At 32.2% G+C, this 27,810-nt stretch overlaps 1 protein-coding gene, 1 long non-coding RNA gene, 1 other non-coding gene and 2 pseudogenes across 3 annotated transcripts; 3 read left to right on the top strand and 2 right to left on the bottom strand.

Moving 5' to 3' along the window:
* Window positions 1-5,828: 5,828 nt before the first annotated feature.
* Window positions 5,829-6,224, top strand: LOC149494802 (uncharacterized). Its single transcript, XM_089724433.1, has one exon. The coding sequence runs from the start codon at window positions 5,829-5,831 to the stop codon at window positions 6,222-6,224; it is 396 nt and encodes a 131-aa protein (XP_089580559.1).
* Window positions 6,225-7,152: 928 nt separating this feature from the next.
* LOC149494801 (uncharacterized) lies at window positions 7,153-8,466 on the bottom strand. The gene is made up of 2 exons (XR_016321801.1): window positions 7,962-8,466; window positions 7,153-7,608 (listed from the first exon to the last, which is right to left on the bottom strand). It is a non-coding gene; the product is annotated as an uncharacterized LOC149494801 (long non-coding RNA).
* A 2,414-nt stretch (window positions 8,467-10,880) lies between these two features.
* On the top strand, window positions 10,881-13,147 carry LOC105629588 (uncharacterized; annotated as a pseudogene).
* A 302-nt stretch (window positions 13,148-13,449) lies between these two features.
* LOC119371602 (small nucleolar RNA R66) lies at window positions 13,450-13,527 on the bottom strand. The gene has a single exon (XR_005179232.1). It is a non-coding gene; the product is annotated as a small nucleolar RNA R66 (small nucleolar RNA).
* Window positions 13,528-17,491: 3,964 nt separating this feature from the next.
* LOC149494800 (uncharacterized) lies at window positions 17,492-19,432 on the top strand (annotated as a pseudogene).
* The last annotated feature ends 8,378 nt before the right edge of the window (window positions 19,433-27,810 follow it).

Here is a 27,810-nt window from a genome sequence, read left to right as displayed (position 1 = left end):
CGAAAGCAGATGGCAGCCAGCTGGTGATAAGCATCGGTTTGATGATCCAAAGATGACTGCTGCACTCTTTTCTTTTCCTTTTTGAGGGCTACGAACTCTCAATCATTGTATCTCTTTTTTTTTTTTTTAGTGAATAAATCCGCCGGTTCTCTTTTTATTGATTCCTGTTTCCTGCACTTAAAGACAGCAAAAGACAACAACAAATCTTTTCTTTCGAAATTATTTGCTAGATTAGCATTTGGGTCTCCTGCCCTGGATTAAGAAATCAAAGCACATTAAAGTGGATTATTTAACTAAGGACGGAAATCTACATTTTTTATGTTTTTTTTTTTCAATTTATTTTCTTTTTTATTTTTTTCAAATTGTATTCCTATAATCACTTTAAAACAAAAACAACACGAGCAAACGTAAAATGTATAAAAACCACATGCAATCATGCAAATCATTTGAAAATAACAAAATTTGCCCACTTTGCGAAGCTATCAATTCCTCCACACTTAGCTCTTTGCTTGTCCCTAAGCAGAAACATTCATCTTTCTTTAAAACTTCATGTTGATCATGTTTATTTTTACTCGTTGATTTAGACTTCTTAAGTAATCTACCAAAGATAAGAGATTGATGTGTTTATGAACTGAGTAGTATGAATGAATATGACATTTAAAATTGTCAATATAGCTATACAAAATCTAGTCATTCAAAATATGAGATAAGCAATCCTCCTGCCCTAAAATGCAAAATAGGAAGTACTTGGGACAATTCTAGCACACATGTATTGTTTCTTATCTCAAGGTATTTTTAGGTAACCTACTTCTTTTTCACAAAGTGGTTGCATTTTATGCTCCATACCACATTTTTTTCTTCTTTTTTTTTTTTTTTTTATGGAGAGATGTGGGAATGTAAATAGTAAGTGGTTGCATTTTATGCTCTGTACCACTTCGTTTTAGAACGGATTTCCGTTATTCCCTCTATCGTATTTTTTTATTTCTCTCTTAAAATACCTTCATCCTTTATTGACTTGAAACATACAAGTATTATGGCTTTAGTTTCCCTTTTCTTCCTATTCTTTATTTAAGTTAGGATTCATGCTTCTCTAAAGTCAAAGATAATGTCTAGATGGTTAATTAAAGATTAATATTTGCAAAGAAAAATTTTATATGTCATATCCTAATACCTATGTTCATAAAAGCATTTAAATCTCTTAATCATGGTATATTATTCAAGACTTCTATTTCAATAAGCAAAATACAAACCAATCAACATGTAGAGACTAAAACATTGAACTAAGGCAAAGAAGTTGACTTTTTTATTGTTACACATTTTTTTTCTTTTTTTTTCTTTTTTTTTTCTTTTTGTCAAAATTTTTTATAAGTGAAATGAAATGAAAATATAGGTCTTTTCCACACTTGAAAGACACAATGTCCTTATTGTGGGAGGATACATGCATAAAACACATAAAATGCACATGCATAAAACACACAAGAAATTAAAAAAATGAAAAACAAAGGACAGAAAATCTCTAGGCCTCCCGAACCTGAAGGTGACAGAGTGAATTCGATTTTTTTTTATTTATTGTTTTTTTTTCTTTTTTTTTTTTTTTGAAATATTTCATCCACTTCCATTCCATACGTGCTTGGTTTGCCTGGATCGTGTGCAGTTGCTGTCTCATGTCAAGAACTGTGACCTGCAAATTCTCCTGTGATTGTTGTAAGGCATCCATTTTACTCAAAATTTGCCTTCATCCAGCGACTCGTCTTCTTTTCTTCTTTTATTTGAGAAGACAGTGTGATTGGTGCTTTGCCTTTCCTCTGTCTTTGCATTTGTATGCATGAAGAATATAGGCACATAGAATGAAAAATGCAAATCTAATGTGCTATTAATCAGTATGGAAATGAGATCTTTTTTTTTTTTTTTTTTGACGAATGGACCTGAAATTCGGTATGAATAACATGGCAATAATTTACATTGCGGAATTTTTTTTTTTTTTTGTGTCCTTACTTTTTGCCTTGGAACAGATGGTTCCAAGCAGGATCTTATTTTGATTAATTACAATTTTTTCTCTTTTTTTTTTTTTCAATCTCACGCTTATTTTCAAATAATGCGAGAAATGTAAAAATTCAAAGGAATCTCAATCCCCTTATAACTCCCCTCTTTTTTTTTTTTTTGGGTATCAATTCGCCATAAACGATTGCATTATGTTATTCAAAACGAATTTGAGGTCCAGTCTCAAAATCAAGATCAAATGTCCATACCGAAAATTAGCTCTTATCAATGCATGGTTGAATCGAAAAGCATTATGTGGTGCATGAATGTCACAATATATGAACAGTTTATAACACATAGGGAATGGGAGTTGGGAAATGCATGCCTTCCAACCTTATTTCTCCCACACATGGATTCCGTTGGTATAAATTCCGACATCTGTTTCCTAGGAATTGGTCTAATCTCGACAACCAACAGGGGGTTTTGAGATTAACGATAAACTCTCGGAAATGGATGCGGCATAATAACAGCAAACAGAATCGGGTGGACCTTAGGGGAAGTAACTAAGGCTTTCAACTATATGCATTGGCTTTAGTCTTATTGGGCTTAACAAAGTCTGGGTTCCGCAAACAGGATTCGGGCTTTGTTGGGCCTACTCCTTTTAACGCACCTTTAAGGTACTAGGCTTGCGGTTGGTAGTAATGTTAATTCTCGGATGGATGTACCTAAAACGCGAGGTTTAGGCTGGATCCACCGTCAAAGTTAACAACAGTACCGAAGGGTAATATGGGTAGAAAGTGATGAGAAGAGAGAAATGCGGTATGAATGCAAGAACCTAGCAAAATAAAATAAAGGAAAGCAAATAAACAAACAAGGACGATTAAATAATTTTCCAACGGCTTTCTAACCAATTTTATTTTTTAGAAAACATAGGTTTTTAGAGTTAATTCCTAATCATAGCCGACTAATTTATTTTAAAAAATAACCGGAGATTAGTGGGCTAAGTCCCCAGCAGAGTCGCCAATCTGTTTTCGTCGAAAATCCCCCCGGAGGACCCGAAAACATCCTTTTTGTGATTTTTTATAAAATATTTTTTTTATTTGGACGCGGTGCCGATAAATCGGTCTTATAAACAATTTTGAGTCGCTACCCATTATTTAGGCAATGAGACCGTTTTTATAAAAATGACTCCATTTTAAATCCAATTTTGTTTTAAGGCCAAATTATTTTAAAAGACTGGTCAGGCGCACCAATGCGATTCTGGGTAAGGGAATTGGGTACGTCGGCCCGTTGGAAGCCAACGCCGGGAAAACCGGCCTCTATTAACCTATGATTTCTAATTTATTTTAGTTAGAAAAGCCAAATTATTTATTTACTTAAACCCAACCCAAATGAATTGGACCGAGTTCCTATTTGGAAAATTATTTAATCGTCCCAATCAAATCTAATTATCACATAGCAATTATTCAAATCAAAGCAATTAAACCAAATAAATAAAAGACCCGCTCTTGCCTTATGGTTCAAGGCGGGCGACAAACCGAAGAATAAATCAAATAAATAAAAGACCCGCTCTTGCCTTATGATTCAAGGCGGGTAACAAACCGGATCCAAAAATATATGTATAAATCGAATCAAAAATTAAATCCATAAACCAATAAAAATAATGCCATACATAATTGTTATTTAATATCTAAATCACATTTTAATTTTTTAATTTTTTTGCATTCAACCAAAAATTATAAAATCCACACAAATAAATATACAAAATCACATTTTAGTATTTTAAGCTTAATTAAATTATAACCTGTTCATGGTTGGGCATTCTCAGATTTATTAAAGAAATTAAACTTTATTTTTGTGCAAAATTTATATTTTTTTATTATTATTTCTGGAAAAATTGAAGAACAGTTACTGTTCATCGATGAACAAACAGTTACTATTCATCGATCATTTCTGGAAAAATTGATGAACAGTACTGTTCGATGAACAAACAGATACTATTCATCGATCATTTCTGGAAAAATTAAAGAACAGTTACTGTTCATCGATGAACAATTACTGTTCATCGATGAACAGCTACTGTTCATCGATGAACAATTACTGTTCATTGATGAACAGCTACTGTTCATCGATGAACAAGTGCGTGATTTTTATCCAGAATTCATTTTTAAGTATTTTTTACATCATTTCTTGTTTAAATATGATTTAAGGACATATAAAATGACCAAATATGAACAGAATACAATTTAAAGAAGCTTAAATTACTAAAATCACAAAAATATATAAAAACACAAAAATATGTAAAAAAAAAAAAATACAAAAATGTTAAAGAAATTACCTGATCCTCAGATTGAGGATTGTAAATGGATCAAATGTCCAGAAGCTTTGTTTCCAAGGATTGAAGTTTTCTTTTTTATCTTTTGATTTTTTTTCCTTTTTTATGGTTTGATTCACCTAAAATTGATATCTAATGCCAATTTCTATTCAAATCAACTCATAAGAATTTTTTGGAGAGAAAATGTGGCAGCACAGTATATTTTTTAGGGTTTTTGCCGTTTTTTGGAGTTGTGAAGTTGTTGTGAAAATTGTGAGAAAGAGATGAATTTATAGAGCTAGGTCAAACTGTAGCACACACACTGTAGCACGTAGCTACTGTAGCAAGCAGCTCTCTCTCTTTTATTTATTTATTTATTTATTTATTTATTTATTTATATTATTTTTTTTATTTTAATCCTTAAAAGGCTTCTAGATAGCATTAACTCATTCATCCTCGTGTCCTCATCGGATCAGGCGGGACATAAAAAACACGCGTCAACAATGTGGTTGATGAGGTTGTGAAGAGATTAGGTGGGTGGATGCGGAAAATGCTATCTCAGGCCAGCAAAGATATTCTTCTTAAATCGGTTGTGTAGACAGTTCCTAACTACTTGATGAATGTACTTTTATTGTCGAGGGATACGATTGATTCCATTGAAAAGGTGATGAACCGTTTTTGGTGGCGAAATGGTAAAGAGGGAGGCTCCGGTTTGCACTGGTTTGCATGGCATAAATTATGTCGTCACAAGGAGGATGGCGATTTGGGCTTTAAATCTCTAAGGGACTTTAACATTGCTCTCCTGCTAAAACAAGCATGGCGCCTGTTAACTCAGCCACACTCTATAGTAGCGAGACTCTATAAGGCTAGGTATTATAAAGATGAGGCTTTATTGGAAGCTTGAAATGGTAATAGCTCAGGTTTTATTTAGAGTAGCATTCATGAGAGCCTGGGACTGCTTCGAAAGGCTGTATCAGATGTATCAGTAACGGTTTTCGATTCCAGTTTTTAATTTCCCATGGTTGCCAAATATATCTGCTCCCTATGTGCAATCACCGAACAACACAAGTATTGAAGACATGATGGTTTCGGACTTGTTAGCTATAGGCGATGGATATGGGACGATGAAGCTCTATCAATGTTGTTCTCTCCTCATGAGTGTAATATTATTCGATAAATTCCGTTGAGTGCTATGGATTTTGAAGATTCCTGGTTTTGGTGGTGGGGAACGAAAGGTAGCTATTCTGTTTGGAGTGATTATCAGATTCTATATAATGAGAAGAATTATCATTCTCCTATTCACGAACGGCTTTGGAAGGCTGTGTGGAGCTGTGGTATAGTTGGAAAGATCAAAAATTTTGTTTGGAGGGTGGTGTCGGGATGTCTGCCTGTTCTGGTATCTTTGAAAGCTTGCCATGTAGACGTGAACACTACATGCCCTTTGTGTGGGGTGGATGAGGAGACGATACTTCGTGTTGTTTGGTTATGTCCAATAGCTCAAGCCATATGGAGCCAATCTAACCTGGGGTGGTGAATGGGAGTTACTTCTGTACCTGGGTGGTTGGAGTCGATTCTCATTAATGTGTCTAAAGACAAATGGGGCCTAGCATTTACTTTAGCATGTGAGTTGTGGTGGAATCGAAATCAGATGGTATGGGCTCAAAAGCAGGTTCCATCCTCGATCATTATAAGAAGAGCTAGGCATATCACAGATAACTGGCAGATGGCGCAGAAAAGTCAGTATCGTGGAGGCTTTCAAGGTCAGTTGCCATTTCCTGTGAAGTGGTGTGCTCCAAAATTGGGCCTGTGTAAACTAAATTTCAATACTGCATGGGATGTTGTAATGCATAGAGCGGATTTAGGTGGCTGTTGTAGGATGACAAGGGTCGATGGATGGGAGGTGGCAGCATGGTTATGGAAGGTGTCATGAATGCAAATATGGCTGAGTTGTTGAGTTCCGTGAGGCCCTAAGCTAGTTAAAGAATAAAGGTTTGTTGGGAAGTTTGGAAGTTGAGTGTGACTGTCTGGTGGTCATCCAAGCTTTTTAAGAATTCTTATATATATATTATTATTTATATAATATATATATAAATAATATATATATAAATAATAATATTTAAAAATAATAATTAATATATTAATATATAAATAATATATATAAAAATTCTATAAGAATATATTCCTATAAGAAATTTCCTATAAGAAATAAAATTATCTCTATATATAGAAAAATATATAAATAATATAAATAAGAATATAAAAATAATATAAATAAGAATATAAATAATAAGAAATTTAATTTCTTTTTACTTTACTTTCTTATTGTTCCTGTTTTGGTATTTTGCTTAATTAGTGTAGAACTCTTCTTAACGAGTTCAGTGTTGTAGCTTTGCTATTTGCTAAAAAAATCAGCGATCCTTGCGCCCATTTATTGTCAAGAGCTAATTTTTTGTCTAGTTTGGTGGAGTGGGGTCCTGTCCCTCCAGCATTAATTCAGTATGTTTTGTTTCTTGATGCTCATCATTCTTTTTCGAAAAAAAAAAAAAAGAAAATCTCTTTGCAGACTTAAATTAATACTACCTAATATCTTATATTACTTTATATTTTCTAAATAACATAATATAAATATAAGAGTAAAATATACTTAGATTCCTAAATTATATGCTAGTTCATACTTTCCTCTCTCTATTTTGAAAAATTACTTTCAAGTCGTTAATATAGAACTTTTCATCTAAAAAATAAGCATATTTCATTCAAAAAATGTATTTAACTAACTTTACGGTGTGGATTTTTTAGAGGGAAGGAGCCAATAAAGAATTTAAACAAAACTTAGAAACATCATGATAAGTTCTCGAAAATAAATGGACAAAAATATTAATTAGAATATAATTAAGTACAAACTGTATTTTACCCTAGATATTAAACACATAACTCAAGGCTTATTTTCACCCATCGTCCCTCAAATATACTCCTCATTTCTTAATTGTCTTTATACTTCAATTGGTCACTTAAAAATACATGAACTTTTATTGAAATAACTCACGAGTCTTTTTACCAGTTTTCCAGTCAACTGCAGGTGAAAAGCTGACATGAAATTACTTAGTCAGCAAATAATTATTTTCAAAATGCCACATCATATTTTTTTTAATAATGTTATCTCCATTTTAATTTTATTTTTCTCTCCCATCTCTCCTCTACCCATCTCTTTCTCTCTCTTGCCAGAAAAAGTAAAACGCTGATCTCCAATCTGAGCTCATCTTCTCTCCTTGCTCTAGTTCATCTCTGTTCTTTTCAGATTTTTTAAAGCTATGAAACTAAAAATAGATTAGATAACATTAGCACAACTCCAAAACAAGTAGTAAATTATTTATTAAAAAAAGGAAAATAAAACCTTAGGAAAACCTACTTTAAAAAAGCTTTCTCCATACATAAAAAAAGTGATACCGAAGGGAGAAAAAATATTAGATAAAAATTACATAGTAAGAAGCTAAAGGTCACAAAAGAAATAACAAAGGCAAAATGGAAGCATAAACCACAATTATATGAAGTGGAAATCCACAGTATAATTTTTTTTATAATAATTATCTTTAATTTGAAAAACTAACCCAAAAAATTAAAAAAATTTGAAAATTACAAAAAAAAAAAAAAAAAAAAATCAAAATCCTACCATGCACCATGGTCATCCGTCTGATGGAGAAGATTTCATTTGAGAGCTCTAAAGATTGTAAGTTGTACAAAAAAGATTAATAAATTATGAAAAAATTGCAGTGGAATTTGACATGAGAGCTTAATTTGATTTCAAATATATAGAGAGAACTACAAGATCTATGAAAACATAAAGATCAAGAGAGAGAGTGATACAGAATTTTTATATTTTTTTTTAGAGAGAGAAATGGAGCGTAAATTTTCAGGATTGAATACTCTATAAGACACCATTAATGGAGGAGAAGATGTTTGGATCAGAAACAAGAGAGGATGAGAGAGAGAGAAGGGTTTGGTCGATGTTTGGTGGCTTGGCGTTGCTCCTTGACCATGAAATAACAAAAAATGAGGTTGTGGTGCTATGGGGAGGAGCTGTGATCATACAATGGAGAAGAGGAATGGAGTTAGCAGCAAAGAGGAGAGAGGAGAGAGGAGAGAGGAGAGAGAAAATTACAAGGTGGGAGAGAAAAAATTATTAAAAAATCTAATATGAAATTTTTTTTTTATAAAAACCATGTACATGTTAGCAAGATTACTGGCTGTTTACCGCATAATCAGTGAATCGACTTTTATATTATTTAAATAGTAATTTAGGTATTTTTAAGTAAGGAATTGAAGTATATGGATAATTAAGAAATATGGGATATAATTCAGAAATAATGAGTGAAAATAAGCCCATAACTCAGAGGGAATCTATCACTTCACTTTGTTCAACCTTTTTGGTTTGTTGGTCATGTATGTGCATATATTTAATACAAAAGTGGAACTTTTAAATTTGCAAAAATGTATATTTTGGACCATATAATTTTTTTAAAAAATCTTATGACTCCTTATACTTTGCAGAGTACTATAAGATACCTCTATTTATTTTTTTCGTATTTAATAAATACTTATCCTAGGCAAATGAAGCGCGTGCAACTCAAATCCCCTTATCTAGAAAAATATAATGACATGTTAGAGACAGAGAGAAACACATCATATGCCACATCATACATTGTCATTTCCTCCTTCCTCCTCTTCCGTCTTGCTTTCAAAACCCATCAAATTGAGAGAAAGAAAAAACAAACCTACTTTTGCTTTCTAAAAGTATTTTAATTACCTTTAGAGCACAAAATCAGAGAAGAGCAGAACTTGATTTACTAGAAAAAGAAAGTTAAACCACAAAATCAAGAAAATCAAGAAAATAAGAAAAAGGGTTGTTGGTCGCAAGATCCCTGCATATTAATCCTAATGTCATTTACAGGTATATACAGTAATCGAATTGCTAATGAAATGTTGGGACATAGAGAAATGATTTAACACAACATGATTTTCAGGGGATAAAAAAGAAAAGATCAATCATTCCATAGTGAAGGTAAAAAAAGAAAAAAAAAAAGGTTAAGTTCAATGTAAGAAAGCAGTAACACTCAATTCAATCCTAAGTTTCTTACAACATAAAAAAGAGATAGTATTCTATTTTTCCATTCTCTGCCTTAGCAAATCAAAAACACAATTCACCAATAATAAAAATCAAAATCCTACAAACTTAGCTTTGCCTACTTAAGAACAAAAATTTATAGTTCCAAAAACAAACCAAACAAGAATACCTCAAACCAGTCACCATCACTGCAGAAACAATCAAAATCACCTCCTTCTTTGATCCGCGGCATACTCTGACAAAGTCACAACCTCCGACAACAGTGTTGAAAGCAGAGTCGGAAGCGGCGAATTTCGACAAATCGGGCACGACCTGTTAAGCTTTAGCCAAGCAACATAAGTGAAAAAATGTCTGCACTCAGGCATCATTCGTAGCATCTCCATATCTTTATACTCGCATAAACAGATCGAACAAGTAGTATTATTTCCATTTGAACTCCCATCCTTAGTGACTGAAATTTCGGATACGAATTTATTACCGCTTGGTCAAGCCCAATGGCAAAGGTTTCTAGGTCGCGTTCTTGGTCATCCTCATCTTCAGCGACAAATATAATAAGAGAAAGAAGTATACCATAGGAACAGAACATGAGGAGAAATGGGAAGAGGCGACAATATGGCAATTAAACAAGCTTTCACTCTCTTCATTCCAGCGTGGATACTCAAGCATTAATTTCAACGTGGTGAGGTATTTATTAAATACGAATAAAATAAATAAAGGTACTTTATAAAACCCTGTTAAAGTATAAGAGGCCATAAAGTTTTTTTTTTAAAATACAGGATATATATTTTGATTCTTTTAAATTGTTGATTGTATGTGCTCTCACTAATTAAATATTTGGTATATATATATATATATATATATATATATATATATATATATAAACAAACGCACTGGTGACCTTTTGAATTGTTTGTTAAATTTTATTATTAACTTGTTGTAATTTCACTTCTGACCGTGATTTGAATTTAAAATTTATCATTCCAAAAACAACTCAATAATATTTAGAGGTTGTGCATTAATTAATTTAATCCGCACTATATTTTAAAAATACTTAAATCAAAATAGCCCAATTCAATAGAAAATAAATCAAATATTATTCAATTTTGTCAAATATTCCTTTCGTCCCATTTTGTTTGCATAGTTTGACAAAACACACATATTAAGAATTTAGTTAACAAAAATTATTTTACCTTTTTTTACCCTTTAACTCATTAAAATATTAGTAAAAATTCTTCATTTAATAAAGAATCATAAAAATTATTATAAAAAAATATTTATATATACATATATATATTTAGAAACTTTACAAATATTTTAAAACATTCAAAATATAATAACAATCAAATAAAATAGAATTGATGGAGTATTATTTATTTGAATTTCTGGGTCTGCGAGTTACGCGTGGTATAAGATTTTTTGGATAATAATAATAATAATAAATGAAGTTATTACTAGACGGTCCACGTGTCAGGATGGAGAAAAGGAATAAAAAAAGGAAAAAGGGGAAGGAAAGAAAATGGAGAGGAAATCTGGGAAGAACAAGGAAAAGGAGAGAGAGAGAGTTTTACAGAGGAGGATATGGAGCTTGAACATTTCAGCCATATTCATAATTTGATCTATAATGAAGAAGAAATAAATGACGAAAACAACAATGTTTGTTGTGGGTGCAAGCAGCTAATATCAGGTCCTAGTTACAATTGTTTCAAATGCAGCTTCTTCCTCCACAAAGCCTGTGCAGAGCTACCTAGAGAGATCAACCATCCCTTGCACAGGAAACACCCTCTCACTCTCTTAATGGTCCAGCCATATTCTTCAGGACGGGGCGTTTGTGATCTGTGCAGTAGATCTTTAAACAACATGGTCTACAATTGTTCTCTATGCCAATTCGATCTCGACATCGATTGTGCCTTGAAGCCATGTGTTTCTGGTACACTTACAGGTAATTACGAGCATCAATTCTTTCACTTGTTGAAGTCAATTAATTTCACTTGTGATGCTTGTGGGAACGAAGGGACTCAATCTCCTTATATCTGTATTATGTGTCAAATTATGGTTCATAAAGAATGCATTTCACGACCTAAAGCTATTAGAATAACAGAGCATAAACATGTAATAACCCACTTCTATTTCCTTCAGAATAGTGAATCCACAGATCAATCTTGTGGAATTTGTTAAATTGAAATGAACTTAGACCATGGTGGTTATTATTGTTCTCTCTGCGATTATGTTGTTCATGTCGATTGCGCAAGAAAACATTTAATTGGGGTTGAAGATGAAACTCACAAACTTGGTACTGATGCTCTTGGAGATTTATCTATAAAATCAACTAGTGATGATGATGCAGACGAACAACTAGTTGCAGAGAACAAACAGTTCAGTCATGAACATGGTTTGGCCATTATTGATCAGGTTAACAACAAGAAACGTTGTGTTGGGTGTATGTTACCATTGTCGTCTGCTTCAATAACCTATGGTTGTCTATAATGTGACATGTTTCTGCACAAGGAATGCTCTGAATTGTCTACTAAGATAAAACACCCACTTCACCGGCACTCGCTTACTCTTCTCTTAAAAGCATATAGCTTTGATGGGTTGTTCAAATGTAATGCTTGTGAGCAATATTGCCATGGATTTTGCTACCATTGTGAGAAATGTGATTTCTACCTTGATATTAGATGTTATGCTATTATATCAACTCTTAAGCACCATGGGCATGACCACCTTCTTCGCCTAGTACTCAGCAAAAGAAGCTATATGTTACGGACAAATTCCGTAACCGTGTAAGGCCGCATGTGAAGAGCGTACCTAGCTGCGTTTCAACCTGCGTGGGTTGGGGCGGCTTAGCGGATTAAGGCGTTCTGCCCCAGTGGTCCATTACCCCATGCAAAGTCTGCATGCAGGCGGGGTAGTGTTCCGCTCGGGCACAACTGGTCGAGAGCTGGGCCGCTCTCCTGATGAGCCCATGGCAGGGCAAAACCAGTTCGGTACGATATGGCAAGGCTTGCCTCGGAGCCAAGCGGGAGGGCTCTCGGGGCGCCGCACAAGCGCAGTGCTGCGCGAGACTCTATGCCCGTGACATATAGCTGTCATTGTAGTGCTTGCTATGAAACCAAGTTCAGCTATTTTGAGTGTGAAGATTGCAACTTCTGTTTAGACTTGAAATGTGCTACTCTACCAATCTCAGTTAGACACAGATTTGATGAGAAGCATCCTCTTAAGCTTACATATGATTTTGTTAGCGACAGGTCGTTTGACCATTACTGTGAGGTATGCGAGATGAGAATAGACCCTGGGACTTATGTCTCCAACTATGCACCCTGGTTTTATGGGTGTAAAGAATGTGACATTTCTATTCACCCTGAATGTGTTCTTGGAAGGTACCCATATATCAAGTTTGACAGAAGTAGTGCTTATTCACTTAGTGGAATCCATTCACATGGTCTCACTTTAGTCCAGAAACCTTTTATCTTGGTCAAGAAGAGAAAGTTCTACCCGCCATGTGATCACTGCGCTGAGCCTTTTGACGAGGACTTGGCTCTGCAGTGCAGTCAGTGTAATTTCATCATCCACCGGAAAGGTCCTTGTTTTACCCAAAACGTGCAACAGTAACGGGAGAACAGACTTTGTTATTTATGAAGTTACTGAAAGTCTTCTTATAACAATTCTTGGTCTTGTACCCAAGAGTAAAATTTTTTTGTTTATTTAATATCTGATAAATGAGATGTAGCTTATAAGCAACATATATTCCAATTATATTTCCCAAAAAAAAGCAAGAAACAAACAAAGACAGCCACGTTAAATTACATATTACGGCTGTGTCCAGAGAGGGAACTGTAACATAAGACATTACAGTGACTTATTGAGGACGAAAGGGGCAAAAAAAAGAAAAAAGATCTGGTACCAAAACGGTGTCGGATACTCGTGATCATCACACGTCAAGTGCTTCCTCCTTGACCACAAAATTGAAACCAAAGTAATTGCAACCGACATAAACACTGTCGTCTTTAATGGAATCCAAATCAACAATCATCGGAGGGTCCTCATGAATTATACTTGTAATTTTCTTCAAGTTAGTGTTATATCATGTCTCAAAGAATCAATGCCATTCACTGTATCCACAGAATGTTTAAAGAATCAATATAACTGCTCCCTATGTGCAATCATCGAACAACACAAGTATAGAAGACATGATGGTTTCGAACCTGTTTAGCCATGGGCGATGGATATGGGACAATGAAGCTCTGTCAATGTTGTTCTCTCCTCATGAGTGTAATATTATTAGACAAATTCTGTTGAGTGCTATGGATTTTGAATAGTCCTAGTTTTGGTGGTGGGGAACGAAAGGTAGCTATTCTATTCGAAGCGATTATCAGATTCTATATAGGGAGAAAAATTATCATTCTCCTATTCATGAACGGCTTTGGAAGGCTGTGTGGAGCTGTGGTATAGCTGGAAAGATCAGAAATTTTGTTTGGAGGGTGGTGTCAGGATGTCTGCCTGTCCTGGTATATTTGAAAGCTCTCCATGTAGACATGAACACTACATGCCCTTTGTGTGGGGTGGATGAGGAGACGACACTTAATGTTGTCTGATTATGTCCAATAGCTCAAGCCACATGGAGCCAATCTAACCTGGGGTGGTGAACGAGAGTTACTTCTGTATCTGGGTGGTTGGAGTCGATTCTCATTAATGTGTCTAAGGACAAATGGGGCCTAGCATTTACTTTAGCATGGGAGTTGTGGTGGAATCAAAATCAGATGGTATGGGCTCAAAAACAGGTTCCATCCTCGATCATTATAAGAAGAGCTAGGCATATCATGGATGAATGGCAAATGGCGCAGACAAGTTAGCACCATGGAGGCTTTCAAGGTCAGTTGGCATTTCCTGTGAAGTGGTGTGCTTCGAAAGTGGGCCTATGTAAACTTAATTTCGATACAGCATAGGATGTTGTACCGCATAGAGTAGGTTTAGGTGGCTGTTGTAGGATGACAAGGTCGATGAAAGGGAGGTGGCAGCATGGTTATGGAAGGTGTCATGAATGCAACTATGGCTGAGTTGTTGAGTTTCCGTGAGGCCTTAAGCTGGTTAAAGAATAAAGGTTTGTTGGAAAGTTTGGAAGTTGAGAGTGACTGTCTGGTGGTCATCCAAGCTTTATGCACTTTAGTTTCTGATTGTTCCTGTTTTGGTATTTTGCTTAATGAGTGTAGAACTCTTCTTAAAGAGTTCAGTGCTATAGCTTTGCTATTTGCTAAAAAAATCAGTGAACCCTTGTGCCCATTTGTTGTCAAGGGCTAATTCTTTGTTTGGTTTGATGGAGTGGGGTCCTGTCCCTCCAGCAATTATTCAGAATGTTTTGTTTTTTGATCCTCTTAATATATAATCATCATTCTTATTCAAAAAAAAAAAAAAAAGAAAAATCTCTTTGCAGATTTAAATTAATACTACCTAATATCTTATATTATTTTATATTATCTAAATAACATAATATAAATATAAGAGTAAAATATATTTGGATTCCTAAATTATATTCTAATTCACACTTTCCTCACTCTATTTTGAAAAATTACTTTTAAGTCGTTAATATAGAATTTTTCATCTAAAAAATAAACATATTCCATCCAAAAAAATACTTAACTAACTTTACGGTGCTGATTTTTTAGAGGGAAGGAGCCAATAAAGAATTTAACAAACCTTAGAAACATCATGATAAGTTCTCGAAAATAAATGGACAAAAAATATTAATTAGAATATAATTAAGTACAAACTGTATTTTACCCTAGATATTAAACACATAACTCAAGGCTTATTTTCACCCATCGTCCCTCAAATATACTTCTCATTTCTTAATTGTCTTTATACTTCAATTCGTAATTTAAAAATACATGAACTTTTATTGAAATAACTCATAAGTCTTCTTACCAGTTTTCCAGTCAACTGCAGGTGAAATGCTGACATGAAATTACTTAGTCAGCAAATAATTACTTTCAAAATGCCACATCATATTTTTTTTTAATAATGTTATCTCCATTTAAATTTTATTTTTCTCTCCCATCTCTCCTCTACCCATCTCTTTCTCTCTCTTGCCAGAAAAAGTAAAACGCTGATCTCCAATCTGAGCTCATGTTCTCTCCTTGCTCTAGTTCATCTCTGTTCTTTTCAGATTTTTTAAAGCTATGAAACTAAAAATAGATTAGATAACATTAGCACAACTCCAAAACAAGTAGTAAATTATTTATGAAAAAAAGGAAAATAAAACCTTAGGAAAACCTACTTTAAAAAAGCTTTCTCCATACATAAAAAAAGTGATACCGAAGGGAGAAAAAATATTAGATAAAAATTACATAGTAAGAAGCTAAAGGTCACAAAAGAAATAACAAAGGCAAAATGGAAGCATAAACCACAATTATATGAAGTGAAAATCCACGGTATAATTTTTTTTATAATAGTTATCTTTAATTTGAAAAACTAACCCAATAAATTAAAAAAATTTAAAAATTACAAAAAAAAGGGAAATCCTCCCAAGCACCATGGTCATCCGTCTGATGGAGAAGATTTCATTTGAGAGCTTTAAAGATTGTAAGTTGTAAGAAAAAGATTAATAAATTATGCAAAAATTGCACTGGAATTTGACATGAGAGCTTAATTTGATTTCAAATATATAAAGAGAACTACAAGATCTATACAAACATGAAGATCAAGAAGGAGAGTGGTATTGAATTTTTATATTTTTTTAGAGAGAGAAATGAAGTGTACATTTTCAGGATTGAATGCTCTATAAGACACCATTAATGGAGGAAAAGATGTTTGGATCAGAAACAAGATAGAGAGAGAGAGAGAGAGAGAGAGAGAGAGAGAGAGAGAGAGAGAAGGGTTTGGTTGGTGTTTGGTGGCTTGGTGTTGCTTCTTGACCATGAAATAATAAAAATGGGATTGCGGTGCTGTGGGGAGGAGCTGTGATCGTACAATGGAGAAGAGGAATGGAGTGAGCGGCAAACAAGAGAGAGAAAGAGGGAACAGAGGAGAGAGAAAATTACAAGGTGGGAGAGAAAAAAATTATTAAAAAATCATATATGAAATTTTTTTGTTAAAAAACATGTACATGTCAGCAAAATTACCGGCTGTTTACCGCATAACTGGTGAAAAAACTTTTATGTTATTTAAATAGTAATTTAGGTATTTTAAATAATAAATTGAAATATAGGGATAATTAAAAATATAAAATATAATTAAGGGATAATGAGTGAAAATAAACCCATAACTCAGGGAATCTATCACTTCACTTTGTTCAACATTTTTGTTTATTGGTTTCAGGTCATGTATGTGCATATATTTAATACACAAGCAGAACTTTTAAATTGGCCAAATGCATATATTTAATACTAGGTCCAAATATGCGTTTGGCTCTTTTAAATTGTCGGTTGTATGTACTCTCACTAATAATAAATTTGGTATATATATATATTAAAAACGAACTGTGACCTTTTGAATTGTTTGTTAACTTTATTATTAACTTGTTTTAAAATTTAAATTCACTTCTGACCGTGATTTGAATTTAAAATTTATCATTCCAAAAACAACTCAAGTATTATTGAGAGGTTGTGCATTAATTAATTTAGTCCACACTATATTTTAAAAATACTAAAATCAAAACAGCCCAATTCAATAGAAAATAAATAAAATATTATTCAATTTTGTCAAATATTCCCTTCATTCTATTTTTTTTTATAGTTTGACAAAACAAAGTATATTAAGAATTTAATTAATAAAAGTTATTTTGTCCTTTTTCATACTTAATTCACTAAGATAGTAGTAAAATTTCTTCATTTAACGATGAATTTTAAAGATTATTATAAGAAAAATAATTATTTATATATATATATATATTTAGAAATCTTGTAAATATTTTTAGAACATTAAAAAATAATAATAATAAAATAAAATGGGATGCAAGAATTACTGCGTAATTGAACTTCTGGTGTGAAAGTTATGGTTGGTATAAGATTTTTGGATAATAATAATAATAATAATAATAATAATAATAATAATAATAAATGAAGTTATTACTAGACAGTCTGCGTGTCAGGATGGAGAAAAGAAATAAAAAAAGGAAAAAGGGGAAGGAAAGAAAATGGAGAGGAGATCTGGGAAGAACAAGGAAAAGGAGAGAGAGAGTTTTACAGAGGAGGATATGGAGCTTGAACATTTCAGCCATATTCATAATTTGATCTATAATGAAGAAGAAATAAATGACGAAAACAACAATGTTTGTTGTGGGTGCAAGCAGCTAATATCAGGTCCTAGTTACAATTGTTTCAAATGCAGCTTCTTCCTCCATAAAGCCTGTGCAGAGCTACCTCGAGAGATCAACCATCCCTTGCACAGGAAACACCCTCTCACTCTCTTAATGGTCCAGCCATATTCTTCAGGACGAGGCTTTTGTGATCTGTGCAGGAGATCTTTAGACAACATGGTCTACAATTGTTCTCTATGCCAATTCGATCTCGACATCGATTGTGCCTTGAAGCCATGTGTTTCTGGTACACCTACAGGTAATTACGAGCATCAATTCTTTCACTTGATGAAGTCAATTAATTTCACTTGTGATACTTGTGGGAACGAAGGGACTCAATCTCCTTATATCTGTATTATGTGTCAAATTATGGTTCATAAAGAATGCATTTCACGACCTAAAGCTATTAGAATAACAGAGCATAGACATGTGATAACCCACTTCTATTTCCTTCAGAATAGTGAATCCACAGATCAATCTTGTGGAATTTGTCAAATTGAAATGAACTTAGACCATGGTGGTTATTATTGTTCTCTCTGCGATTATGTTGTTCATGTCGATTGCGCAAGCACACATTTAATTGGGGTTGAAGATGAAACTCACAAACTTGGTACTGATACGCTTGGAGATTTATCTATAAAATCAACTAGTGATGATGATGCAGACGAACAACTAGTTACAGAGAACAAACAGTTTAGTCATGAACATGGGTTGGCCATTATTGATCAGGTTAACAACAAGAAACGTTGTGTTGGGTGTATGTTACCATTATCGTCTGCTTCAATAACCTATGGTTGTCTACAATGTGACATGTTTCTGCACAAGGATGCTCTGAATTGTCTACTAAGATAAAACACCCACTTCACCGGCACTCGCTTACTCTTCTCTTAAAAGCATATAGCTTTGATGGGTTGTTCAAATGTAATGCTTGTGAGCAATATTGCCATGGATTTTCCTACCATTGTGAGAAATGTGATTTCTACCTTGATATTAGATGTTCTGCTATTATATCAACAACTCTTAAGCACCACGGCCATGACCACCTTCTTCGCCTAGTACTCAGCAAAAGAAGCTATAGCTGTCATTGCAGTGCTTGCTATGAAACCAAGTTCAGCTATTTTGAGTGTGAAGATTGCAACTTCTGTTTAGACTTTAAATGTGCTACTCTACCAATCTCAGTTAGGCACAGATTTGATGAGAAGCATCCTCTTAAGCTTACATATGATTTTGTTAGCGACAGGTCGTTTGACCATTACTGTGAGGTATGCGAGATGAGAATAGACCCTGGGACTTATGTCTTCAACTATGCACCCTGGTTTTATGGGTGTGAAGAATGTGACATTTCTATTCACCCTGAATGTGTTCTTGGAAGGCACCCATATATCAAGTTTGACAGAAATAGTGCTTATTCACTTAGTGGAATCCATTCCCATGGTCTCACTTTAGTCCAGAAACCTTTTATCTTGGTCAAGAAGAGAAAGTTCTACCCGCCATGTGATCACTGCGCTGAGCCTTTTGACGAGGACTTGGCTCTGCAGTGCAGTCAGTGTAATTTCATCATCCACCGGAAAGGTCCTTGTTTTACCCAAAACGTGCAACAGTAACGGGAGAACAGACTTTGTTATTTATGAAGTTACTGAAAGTCTTCTTATAACAATTCTTGGTCTTGTACCCAAGAGTAAAATTTTTTTGTTTATTTAATATCTGATAAATGAGATGTAGCTTATAAGCAACATATATTCCAATTATATTTCCCAAAAAAAAGCAAGAAACAAACAAAGACAGCCACGTTAAATTACATATTACGGCTGTGTCCAGAGAGGGAACTGTAACATAAGACATTACAGTGACTTATTGAGGATGAAAGGGGCAAAAAAAAGAAAATAGATCTGGTACCAAAAACGGTGTCGGATACTCGTGATGATCACACGTCAAGTGCATCCTCCTTGACCACAAAATTGAAACCTAAGTAATTGCAACCGACATAAACACTGTCGTCTTTAATGGAATCCAAATCAACAATCATCGGAGGGTCCTCATGAATTATACTCGTAATTTTCTTGAAGTTAGTGTTATATCATGTCTCAAAGAATCCACATAAAGTTTAAGGACGTTATCGAAAATTCAATTATTCTCCCCTATTCCCATATTTTTATATAGTATAAATTATAAATTATATTACATATAAAATATAGATGTATAGAAGAAAAAAAAAAGGTCCTATGAAGAGGCATCTCTCATAAAATCAAATACACAAAAACAAACCTAGCTACCAAGCAAAATAGCAAATAAAGCAAAACCCTTCAATAAAATTAGGAGAAACTCGCAAAAGGCTAGAAGGAAGAGCAACCCACAAGAAAATTACCATGCAAAAACCCGGAATTAATAGAAAATAAATAGAATAAATCAACAAAACTTAACTTATAAGCTATTTTCTCACAAACACAATAAAAGAAAGGATAAATGATAAATTTAGTGTATCGACTTTTGATTTTTTGTCAATTAAGTATATGAACGGAAAATGTTTACAATTGGGTGGTTTACCTTAAAAAAAAAAAAAAACAGCTAATTAAGTGTTAACCGATAATGTGGTAGCCGGAAATATTATTAAGCAATTGGTAGGCCTATAAATATTCAGTTTGCATCCTATAAGCTGACATGTAATAGTTGAGTTAGAAAAACTTAATACGACATGACCTTTCTCAAAATAACATTATAGTTCTTTTTACCATGGCCATCGATAGATCACGCAACAACAGAAGCATCGTTGAAGTGTTGGGACTGTGGTGCTCTCCTAAAGTATTTTCAGGAGGCTCAAAAGCATCCCGAGCTTTCTCACTCTAATTTCTTTGAGTCGGCACAGGCCGTGCTCAATCTCGTTTGCATTATTTGTAAAAAACCTTGCCGATCCAAAATAGTACTGTTCAATCAATATTAATTTTAATTTTTCTTGTTTTTTGAATTAGGAAGTTTTGTTTTTTGGAAATTATGAATCAAAATTTAGTAATTTTGTTGCTGGTTTATGGGATTGGGACCTTGAAAGGAATTAAAGTGATTAATTGTGCAGATTTAAAGGAAAAAGAGTATATTGTTGGGTTTTTGATAAAGCAGCCCTGATAAATTGAGAAATATCTCAAAATCCGGCCCTAAGGGAGAATAATAAATAAGGTATGATAGTCATTTCACTAGTTTTGCCACGTTAGATTAGGTTTTTCTAACTCAAGTATGTCATGTCAATCTACGTCGGATACTGACTAGATATTTGTGGATTCACAAATTGTTTAATCATATTTCCGACTATCATATCATCACTTTGACACTTAATTGACTTTTTTAAAAAGTTGAATCACTCAATTGAAAAGTTTTCTGTTCATACACCAAATTGACAAAAGATCTAAAATTGAGACACCAAATTTATCATTTATTCTAAAAGAATTTTAAAAAGGAGATAGAAGACAAAATATGTAAATTTTGAAACTCAAATTATCTTAATTGAAACTTGAAATTTGGGAAACAAGATTTTCCATTTATACAAGGGGTGAGATATGGGAAAGATTTGCAGAGAGAAGGAAAGAAATATTTGGGGCAATGAAATCATTGAATAGATAAAAGTTAGGCTAGTATTTTGTTTTCAAAAAACGACACAGTTAAAGTAAAACCGGGTTCATACCGATTTTGTCGGTTTTTCCGGTTTGATCCGGTTTTTATATCATCCGTTTTTTTATATCAAATCAAACCGGACCAGCTACTGGGTCGTGCCTAACCGGTCCGATCCGGTTTCGAAAATATTGATTATTACTCTAGTTTTATGCTCTTAAAGCCCTAAACCCATTCTTGTGCAATAAATTTATTAAGGTTTTAATCCAATGCCACAAAATTTGTTTCCATTGAAGATTAAAGTTGGGATCTCTAGAATAGTTTATCAATATTTTTTTTTTGTTCACAAAATATTAATCTATTACATCAGGTATGATTACTAAATTTTGAGTTTGTTTATATGTTGATAAAAAAAATTAATTTCTTTGAAATTAGTGATTAAGCTCATCCATAAAACATGTCTGCTTTCTTAACATTTAGGATTATATCTTTGTATCGAAGTAGTGAATGGTTTTAAAATTTAAAAAAAAAAATACTCTACTAACATCTTGTTCCATTTTTGAAAACTATTCTCATGTAGCTTGTACACAAAAAGTTATTTTCAAACTATTGGAAGAGAGATGTTCCAAAAATTTACTCACGATGACATTAGTCAGCTACATGTATCTTATTTGGCGTTCCACAGTTAGATTTCGAGCACCAAATTTCTTACTTAGTTTTCAAAAAATAAGAAAGAAAAGGAAGGAAAAGATTTGAATAATGATGCCCTATATCATTATTTATTTTCGTTTGATAATTATTTTTATTTTCTTTTGGGATAAGTACTTGATTTGAGTAGGACTTACGTAGTCCAAGTGTTCGAGCTTAAACAGCTCACTTATTCAAACTAAGCTATAATATTTATTGGACATAAATAATTAATATTTTATGGGGAAACTACTGATAATATATAAATATATATTAAAAGATATTAGATTTCTAAATAAACTCTAACTAACAAATATCATAGGATTTCTACCATCCTTATCCAAATATAATTATTTCTCTCTTAATATATATGTCCAATTAATTCTTCGAGAGGGCTAATTCTCAATTCTAACTAATTCTCAATTCTGATAGGTAACAATAATAATACGCACATTCAACAATTAAAATTTTAAGTTATAATATTTTATTTTAGAATGGAATGAAACTTGATAATTTTTTATTTAGAGTTAGATTAAACTTCCTAATAGAATTTAGATTCAAACAGGAAATTAACATAATCTAACAAAATTAAACTTTATTTTTCAACAAATAAAATTTTCAACCAATAAAATTAAAATCCTTAATTATTGTCAATCCATAAACTTAGGACATATATTTTAGGAACCCAATGTCGTCCCATTCACACTTTTAATTATTTACACTAGTCTTTTTATGATGTGTATTGCACGTTGACTATACTTGCTATTTATACTCGTACAATTTTTTTTATGTCATTGCTCACTTTCACTTATTATTTATACTTATTTTGATTTCTTAATATTAAATATTGGTTACAATTTTTGTCTTATATTATTTAGATTTTTATAATATTAAAACAAAATTTCATCTGAAATAAATGTGAATATAATGGTAAATTAATAAACAACAGTGTGTATATATACACACCTCAGTTCAATTTATATCGTCATTTATCTAAAATTCATCATAACTGTATATCAATTCTACAATAGGCTCAACTATAAATTTAGTGTCTGAACTCTTCAAAAATTTATATTTCAAAATGTTTGCAATCAAGATTCTGAACTAATAATTTTTTTTAATCAGGTGTTTCTATCTTATGTGGCTCGCTGAAAACACAAATAAGACTTATGAGACCCCCTTAATGTTCAAAAATTTGCTTTGTAGGACGATTTGTGGCTTGATACGTTAGATTTGACATGTCAAACAGGTTCAGGGTAAAAATCCGGGAACAAAATTGCCCTTAATTACTCTTGTTACACACTCGACTTCTTCAACTTGGAAAGACAAATAAACCTCAAGAGCTGCATTCTTGCGCTTCTCATAAAGCTTATCAGAGAGATTACGAAGAACAGTGAAATCACGATAAGCGCGTTGACGTTGGCCATGATCGGAGAAACTCCAAAATTCCTCGTAATTTCCGTGACTCAGATTTCAATTCCTGAAAGGTAAGAAAAATCAAATTCGTTTCCTAATCTTCTCATGTTCGAATATAAATATTTTTATATTTCTTTTAGGGTTCGATAGTTTTCAGAGGCACATAAAGAAGAAAGAAGAATTCAATGGTGGGAAATTAGATCTAGAAGAAGATAGAAATGAACGATAGTATTTCTTTCTTTCTCTTTCTTTTTTAATCTTTATTTGTTTAGTTTCGGAATGGAAAATTTGTTTATTTTGTTTTGTTATCCTTTCTTTTTATTGTTTGGTTTGTCCTTTTCAGCGAAATGAGTTTCAAAGGAGACATAGTCTTCTCTTCTGTGTGCTTAATCACAATCACAGAGAACGATAATAGAGGCTACATCTTATTTGGAGGGGTCTGTAAATAGTTAAATCACTAATTTCCTTTTTTGGAAATAGAGATTCGTTTGGCTCTGGAAATGGGGAGTACATAGAGGAATATTCATCATCAAAGCAGCGTAAAGAAAGAGTTGAGGACGGCGTGAATGATAGGTGGAATGGTGGAGATGACGATAGAGGGGAGAGGACTAAGAAGTTGAAGGAGAAGTCGGGTGTATACAAGAGTAAGGGCAATTTTATCCTTGGATTTTTACCCTAGACATGTTTGACATGTCAAATTTGACAAGCCACTAATTGTCCTACTCAGTAAATTTTTTGAACATTAAGTGAGTTCCACAAGTCTTATTCGTGTTTTTAGCAAGCCATATAAGATGGAGACACTAGATTAAAAAAATATTTATCGATTCAGAAACTTGATTACAAACATTTTTCGTTAAGACAATTAAATAGAAAATTTTAAAGCGTCCAGGCACTAAATTTATAATTAAGCCTCTATAATATCACTTCATAAATACGTTCCAATACATATGGATATAACAATAAAATATTATATATATTTTTGAAATTAAAATTTTCAACTGTTCATTTTATTTAAAAATAAATTTAAAAGTAAAATTTTAAAAATTCTGAAAGGTTAATTATGTAGATGCTATTTGAAAATTTATTTTTTAAAAATATATCCAATTAAATTATACAAATATAAAAAAAAAATTGATATTATAAAAATATATATATTTTTTATCTCTCTCCTAAATAAAACATTTTGAATTATAATAAAATAGAATCAAATATTTAAAAAATAAATTTAAAAATTTCCAAATGTCATTATCATATTTTTTTATTAAAAATAAATTTAAAAAAGATAAAACTTAAAATTTTGAAATGCTTATTTTTCTATATGTATTTATTCAAAAAATAATTTTAATAACTTATATTCAATCAACTAATAAAATATAATTTTTTAATTGATCACGACTAAGGTTATTATAGGATATTCAAATTTTATTAAGGACGTTATCGAAAATTCAATTATTCTCCCCTATTCCCATATTTTTATATAGTATAAATTATAAATTATATTACATATAAAATATAGATGTATAGAAGAAAAAAAAAAAAGGTCCTATGAAGAGGCATCTCTCATAAAATCAAATACACAAAAACAAACCTAGCTACCAAGCAAAATAGCAAATAAAGCAAAACCCTTCAATAAAATTAGGAGAAACTCGCAAAAGGCTAGAAGGAAGAGCAACCCACAAGAAAATTACCAAGCAAAAACCCGGAATTAATAGAAAATATATAGAATAAATCAACAAAACTTAACTTATAAGCTACTTTCTCACAAACACAATAAAAGAAAGGATAAATGATAAATTTAGTGTATCGACTTTTGATTTTTTGTCAATTAGGTATATGAACGGAAAATGTTTACAATTGGGTGGTTTACCTTAAAAAAAAAAAAACAGCTAATTAAGTGTTAACCGATAATGTGGTAGCCGGAAATATTATTAAGCAATTAGTAGGCCCTATAAACATTCAGTCAGCATACTATAAGCTGACATGTAATAGTTGAGTTAGAAAAACTTAATACGACATGGCCTTTCTCGAAATAACATTATAGTTCTTTTTACCATGGCCATCGATAGATCAAGCAACAACAGGAGCATGGTTGAAGTGTTGGGACTGTGGTGCTCTCCTAAAGTATTTTCAGGAGGCTCAAAAGCAATCCGAGCTTTCTCACTCCAATTTCTTTGAGTCGACACAGGCCGTGTTCAATCTCGTTTGCATTATTTGTAAAAAACCTTGCCGATCCAAAATAGTACTGTTCAATCAATATTAATTTTAATTTTTCTTGTTTTTTGAATTAGGAAGTTTTGTTTTTTGGAAATTTTGAATCAAAATTTAGTAATTTTGTTGCTGGTTTATGGGAGCCTGAAGGGAATTAAAGTGATTAATTGTGCAGATTTAAAGGAAAAAGAGTATATTGTTGGGTTTTGAGTAAAGGCCGACATTTTGACTCTGCAAGAAATTTAAATCTTCATTCAAGATTTTATTTCTTTTCATATAAATTTTTTTTTTTTTTCTTTTGTTTTGTTTGTTCATAAAAGAAAGTGATTTGTTTGTTCAAGATTTTAGTTCTTTTTGTTTTTTCGATCTTTTTCAGCACTTTTACTGTTTTCTATTCATGTATTTAGTCTACACCTCTTTTTATGACTATTTAAATTCTTTTTGAGGAAAAGAGGACAAGGATTATGAGTAAGTTTGATTTGCTTCTTTTGATCATGAAGATTCAGTTAGTATTTGTTAAAAAATTTTTGATAAAGCAGCCCGGATAAATTGAGAAATATCTCAAAATCCGGCCCTTAGGGAGAATAATAAATAAGGTATGATAGTCATTTCACTAGTTTTGCAACGTTAGATTAGATTTTTCTAACTCAAAGTATGTCATGTCAATCCACGTAAGATACTGACTAGATATTTGTGGGCTCACAGATTACTTAATCATATTTCTTGCTATCATATCATCACTTTGACACTTAATTGACTTTTTTAAAAAGTTGAATCACTCAATTGAAAAGTTTTCTGTTCATACACTAAATTGACAAAAGATCTAAAATTGAGACACCAAATTTATCATTTATTCTAAAAGAATTTTAAAAAGGAGATAGAAGACAAAATATGTAAATTTTGAAACTCAAATTATCTTAATTGAAACTTGAAATTTGGGAAACAAGATTTTCCATTTATACAAGGGGTGAGATATGGGAAAGATTTGCAGAGAGAAGGAAAGAAATATTTGGGGCAATGAAATCATTGAATAGATAAAAGTTAGGCTAGTATTTTGTTTTCCAAAAACGACACAGTTAAAGTAAAACCGGGTTCATACCAATTTTGTCAGTTTTTCCGGTTTTTATATCATCTTTTTTTTATATCAAATCAGACCGGACCAGCTACCAGGTCGTGCCTAACCGGTCCGATCTGGTTTCGAAAACATTGATTATTACTCTAGTTTTATGCTCTTAAAGCCCTAAACCCATTCTTGTGAAATAAATTTATTATGGTTTTAATCCAGTGCCACAAAATTTGTTTCCGTTGAAGATTAAAGTTGGGATCTCTAGAATAGTTTATGAATATTTTTTTTGTTAACAAAATATTAATCTATTACATCTTTGTATATGAATAGGTATGATTACTAAATTTTGAGCTTGTTTATATGTTGATAAAAAAAAATTAATTTCTTTGAAATTAGTGATTAAGCTCATCCATAAAACATGTCTGCTTTCTTAACATTTAGGATTATATCTTTGTATCGAAGTAGTAGAATGGTTTTAAAATTAAAAAATACTCTACTAACATCTTGTTCCATTTCTGATAACTATTCTCATGTGGCTTGTACACAAAAAGTTATTTTCAAACTATTGGAAGAGAGATGTTCCAAAAATTTACTCACGATGACATTAGTCAACTACATGTATCTTATTTGGCGTTCCACAGTTAGATTTCGAGCACCAAATTTCTTACTTAGTTTTCAAAAAATAAGAAAAAAAAGGAAGGAAAAGATTTGAATAATGATACCCTATATCATTATTTATTTTCGTTTGATAATTATTTTTTATTTTCTTTTGGGATAAGTACTTGATTTGAGTAGGACTTACATAGTCCAAGCGTTCGAGCTTAAACAACTCACTTATTCAGACTAAGCTATAACTTTTGTTAGACATAAATGATCAATATTTTATGGGGAGACTATTGATAATATATAAATATATATTAAAAAGTATTAGATTCCTAAATAAACTTTAACTAACAAATATCATAGGATTTCTACTATCCTTATCCAAATATAATTATTTTTCTCTTAATATATATGTCCAATTAATTCTTCCAGGGGGCTAGTTCTCAATTCTGGCTAATTCTCTATTTTGATAGTTAACAATAATAATAATACGCACATTCAACAATTAAAATTTTTAAGTTATAATATTT

This window comes from Jatropha curcas, chromosome 7 (assembly GCF_041381405.1).
Source record: "Jatropha curcas cultivar XTBG-Jc1 chromosome 7, XTBG_Jcur_1.0, whole genome shotgun sequence".
NCBI classification, from domain to species: Eukaryota; Viridiplantae; Streptophyta; class Magnoliopsida; order Malpighiales; family Euphorbiaceae; genus Jatropha; species Jatropha curcas.
Note: the sequence above shows the minus strand (reverse complement) of the source record. Positions and strands in the feature narration are given on the sequence as shown.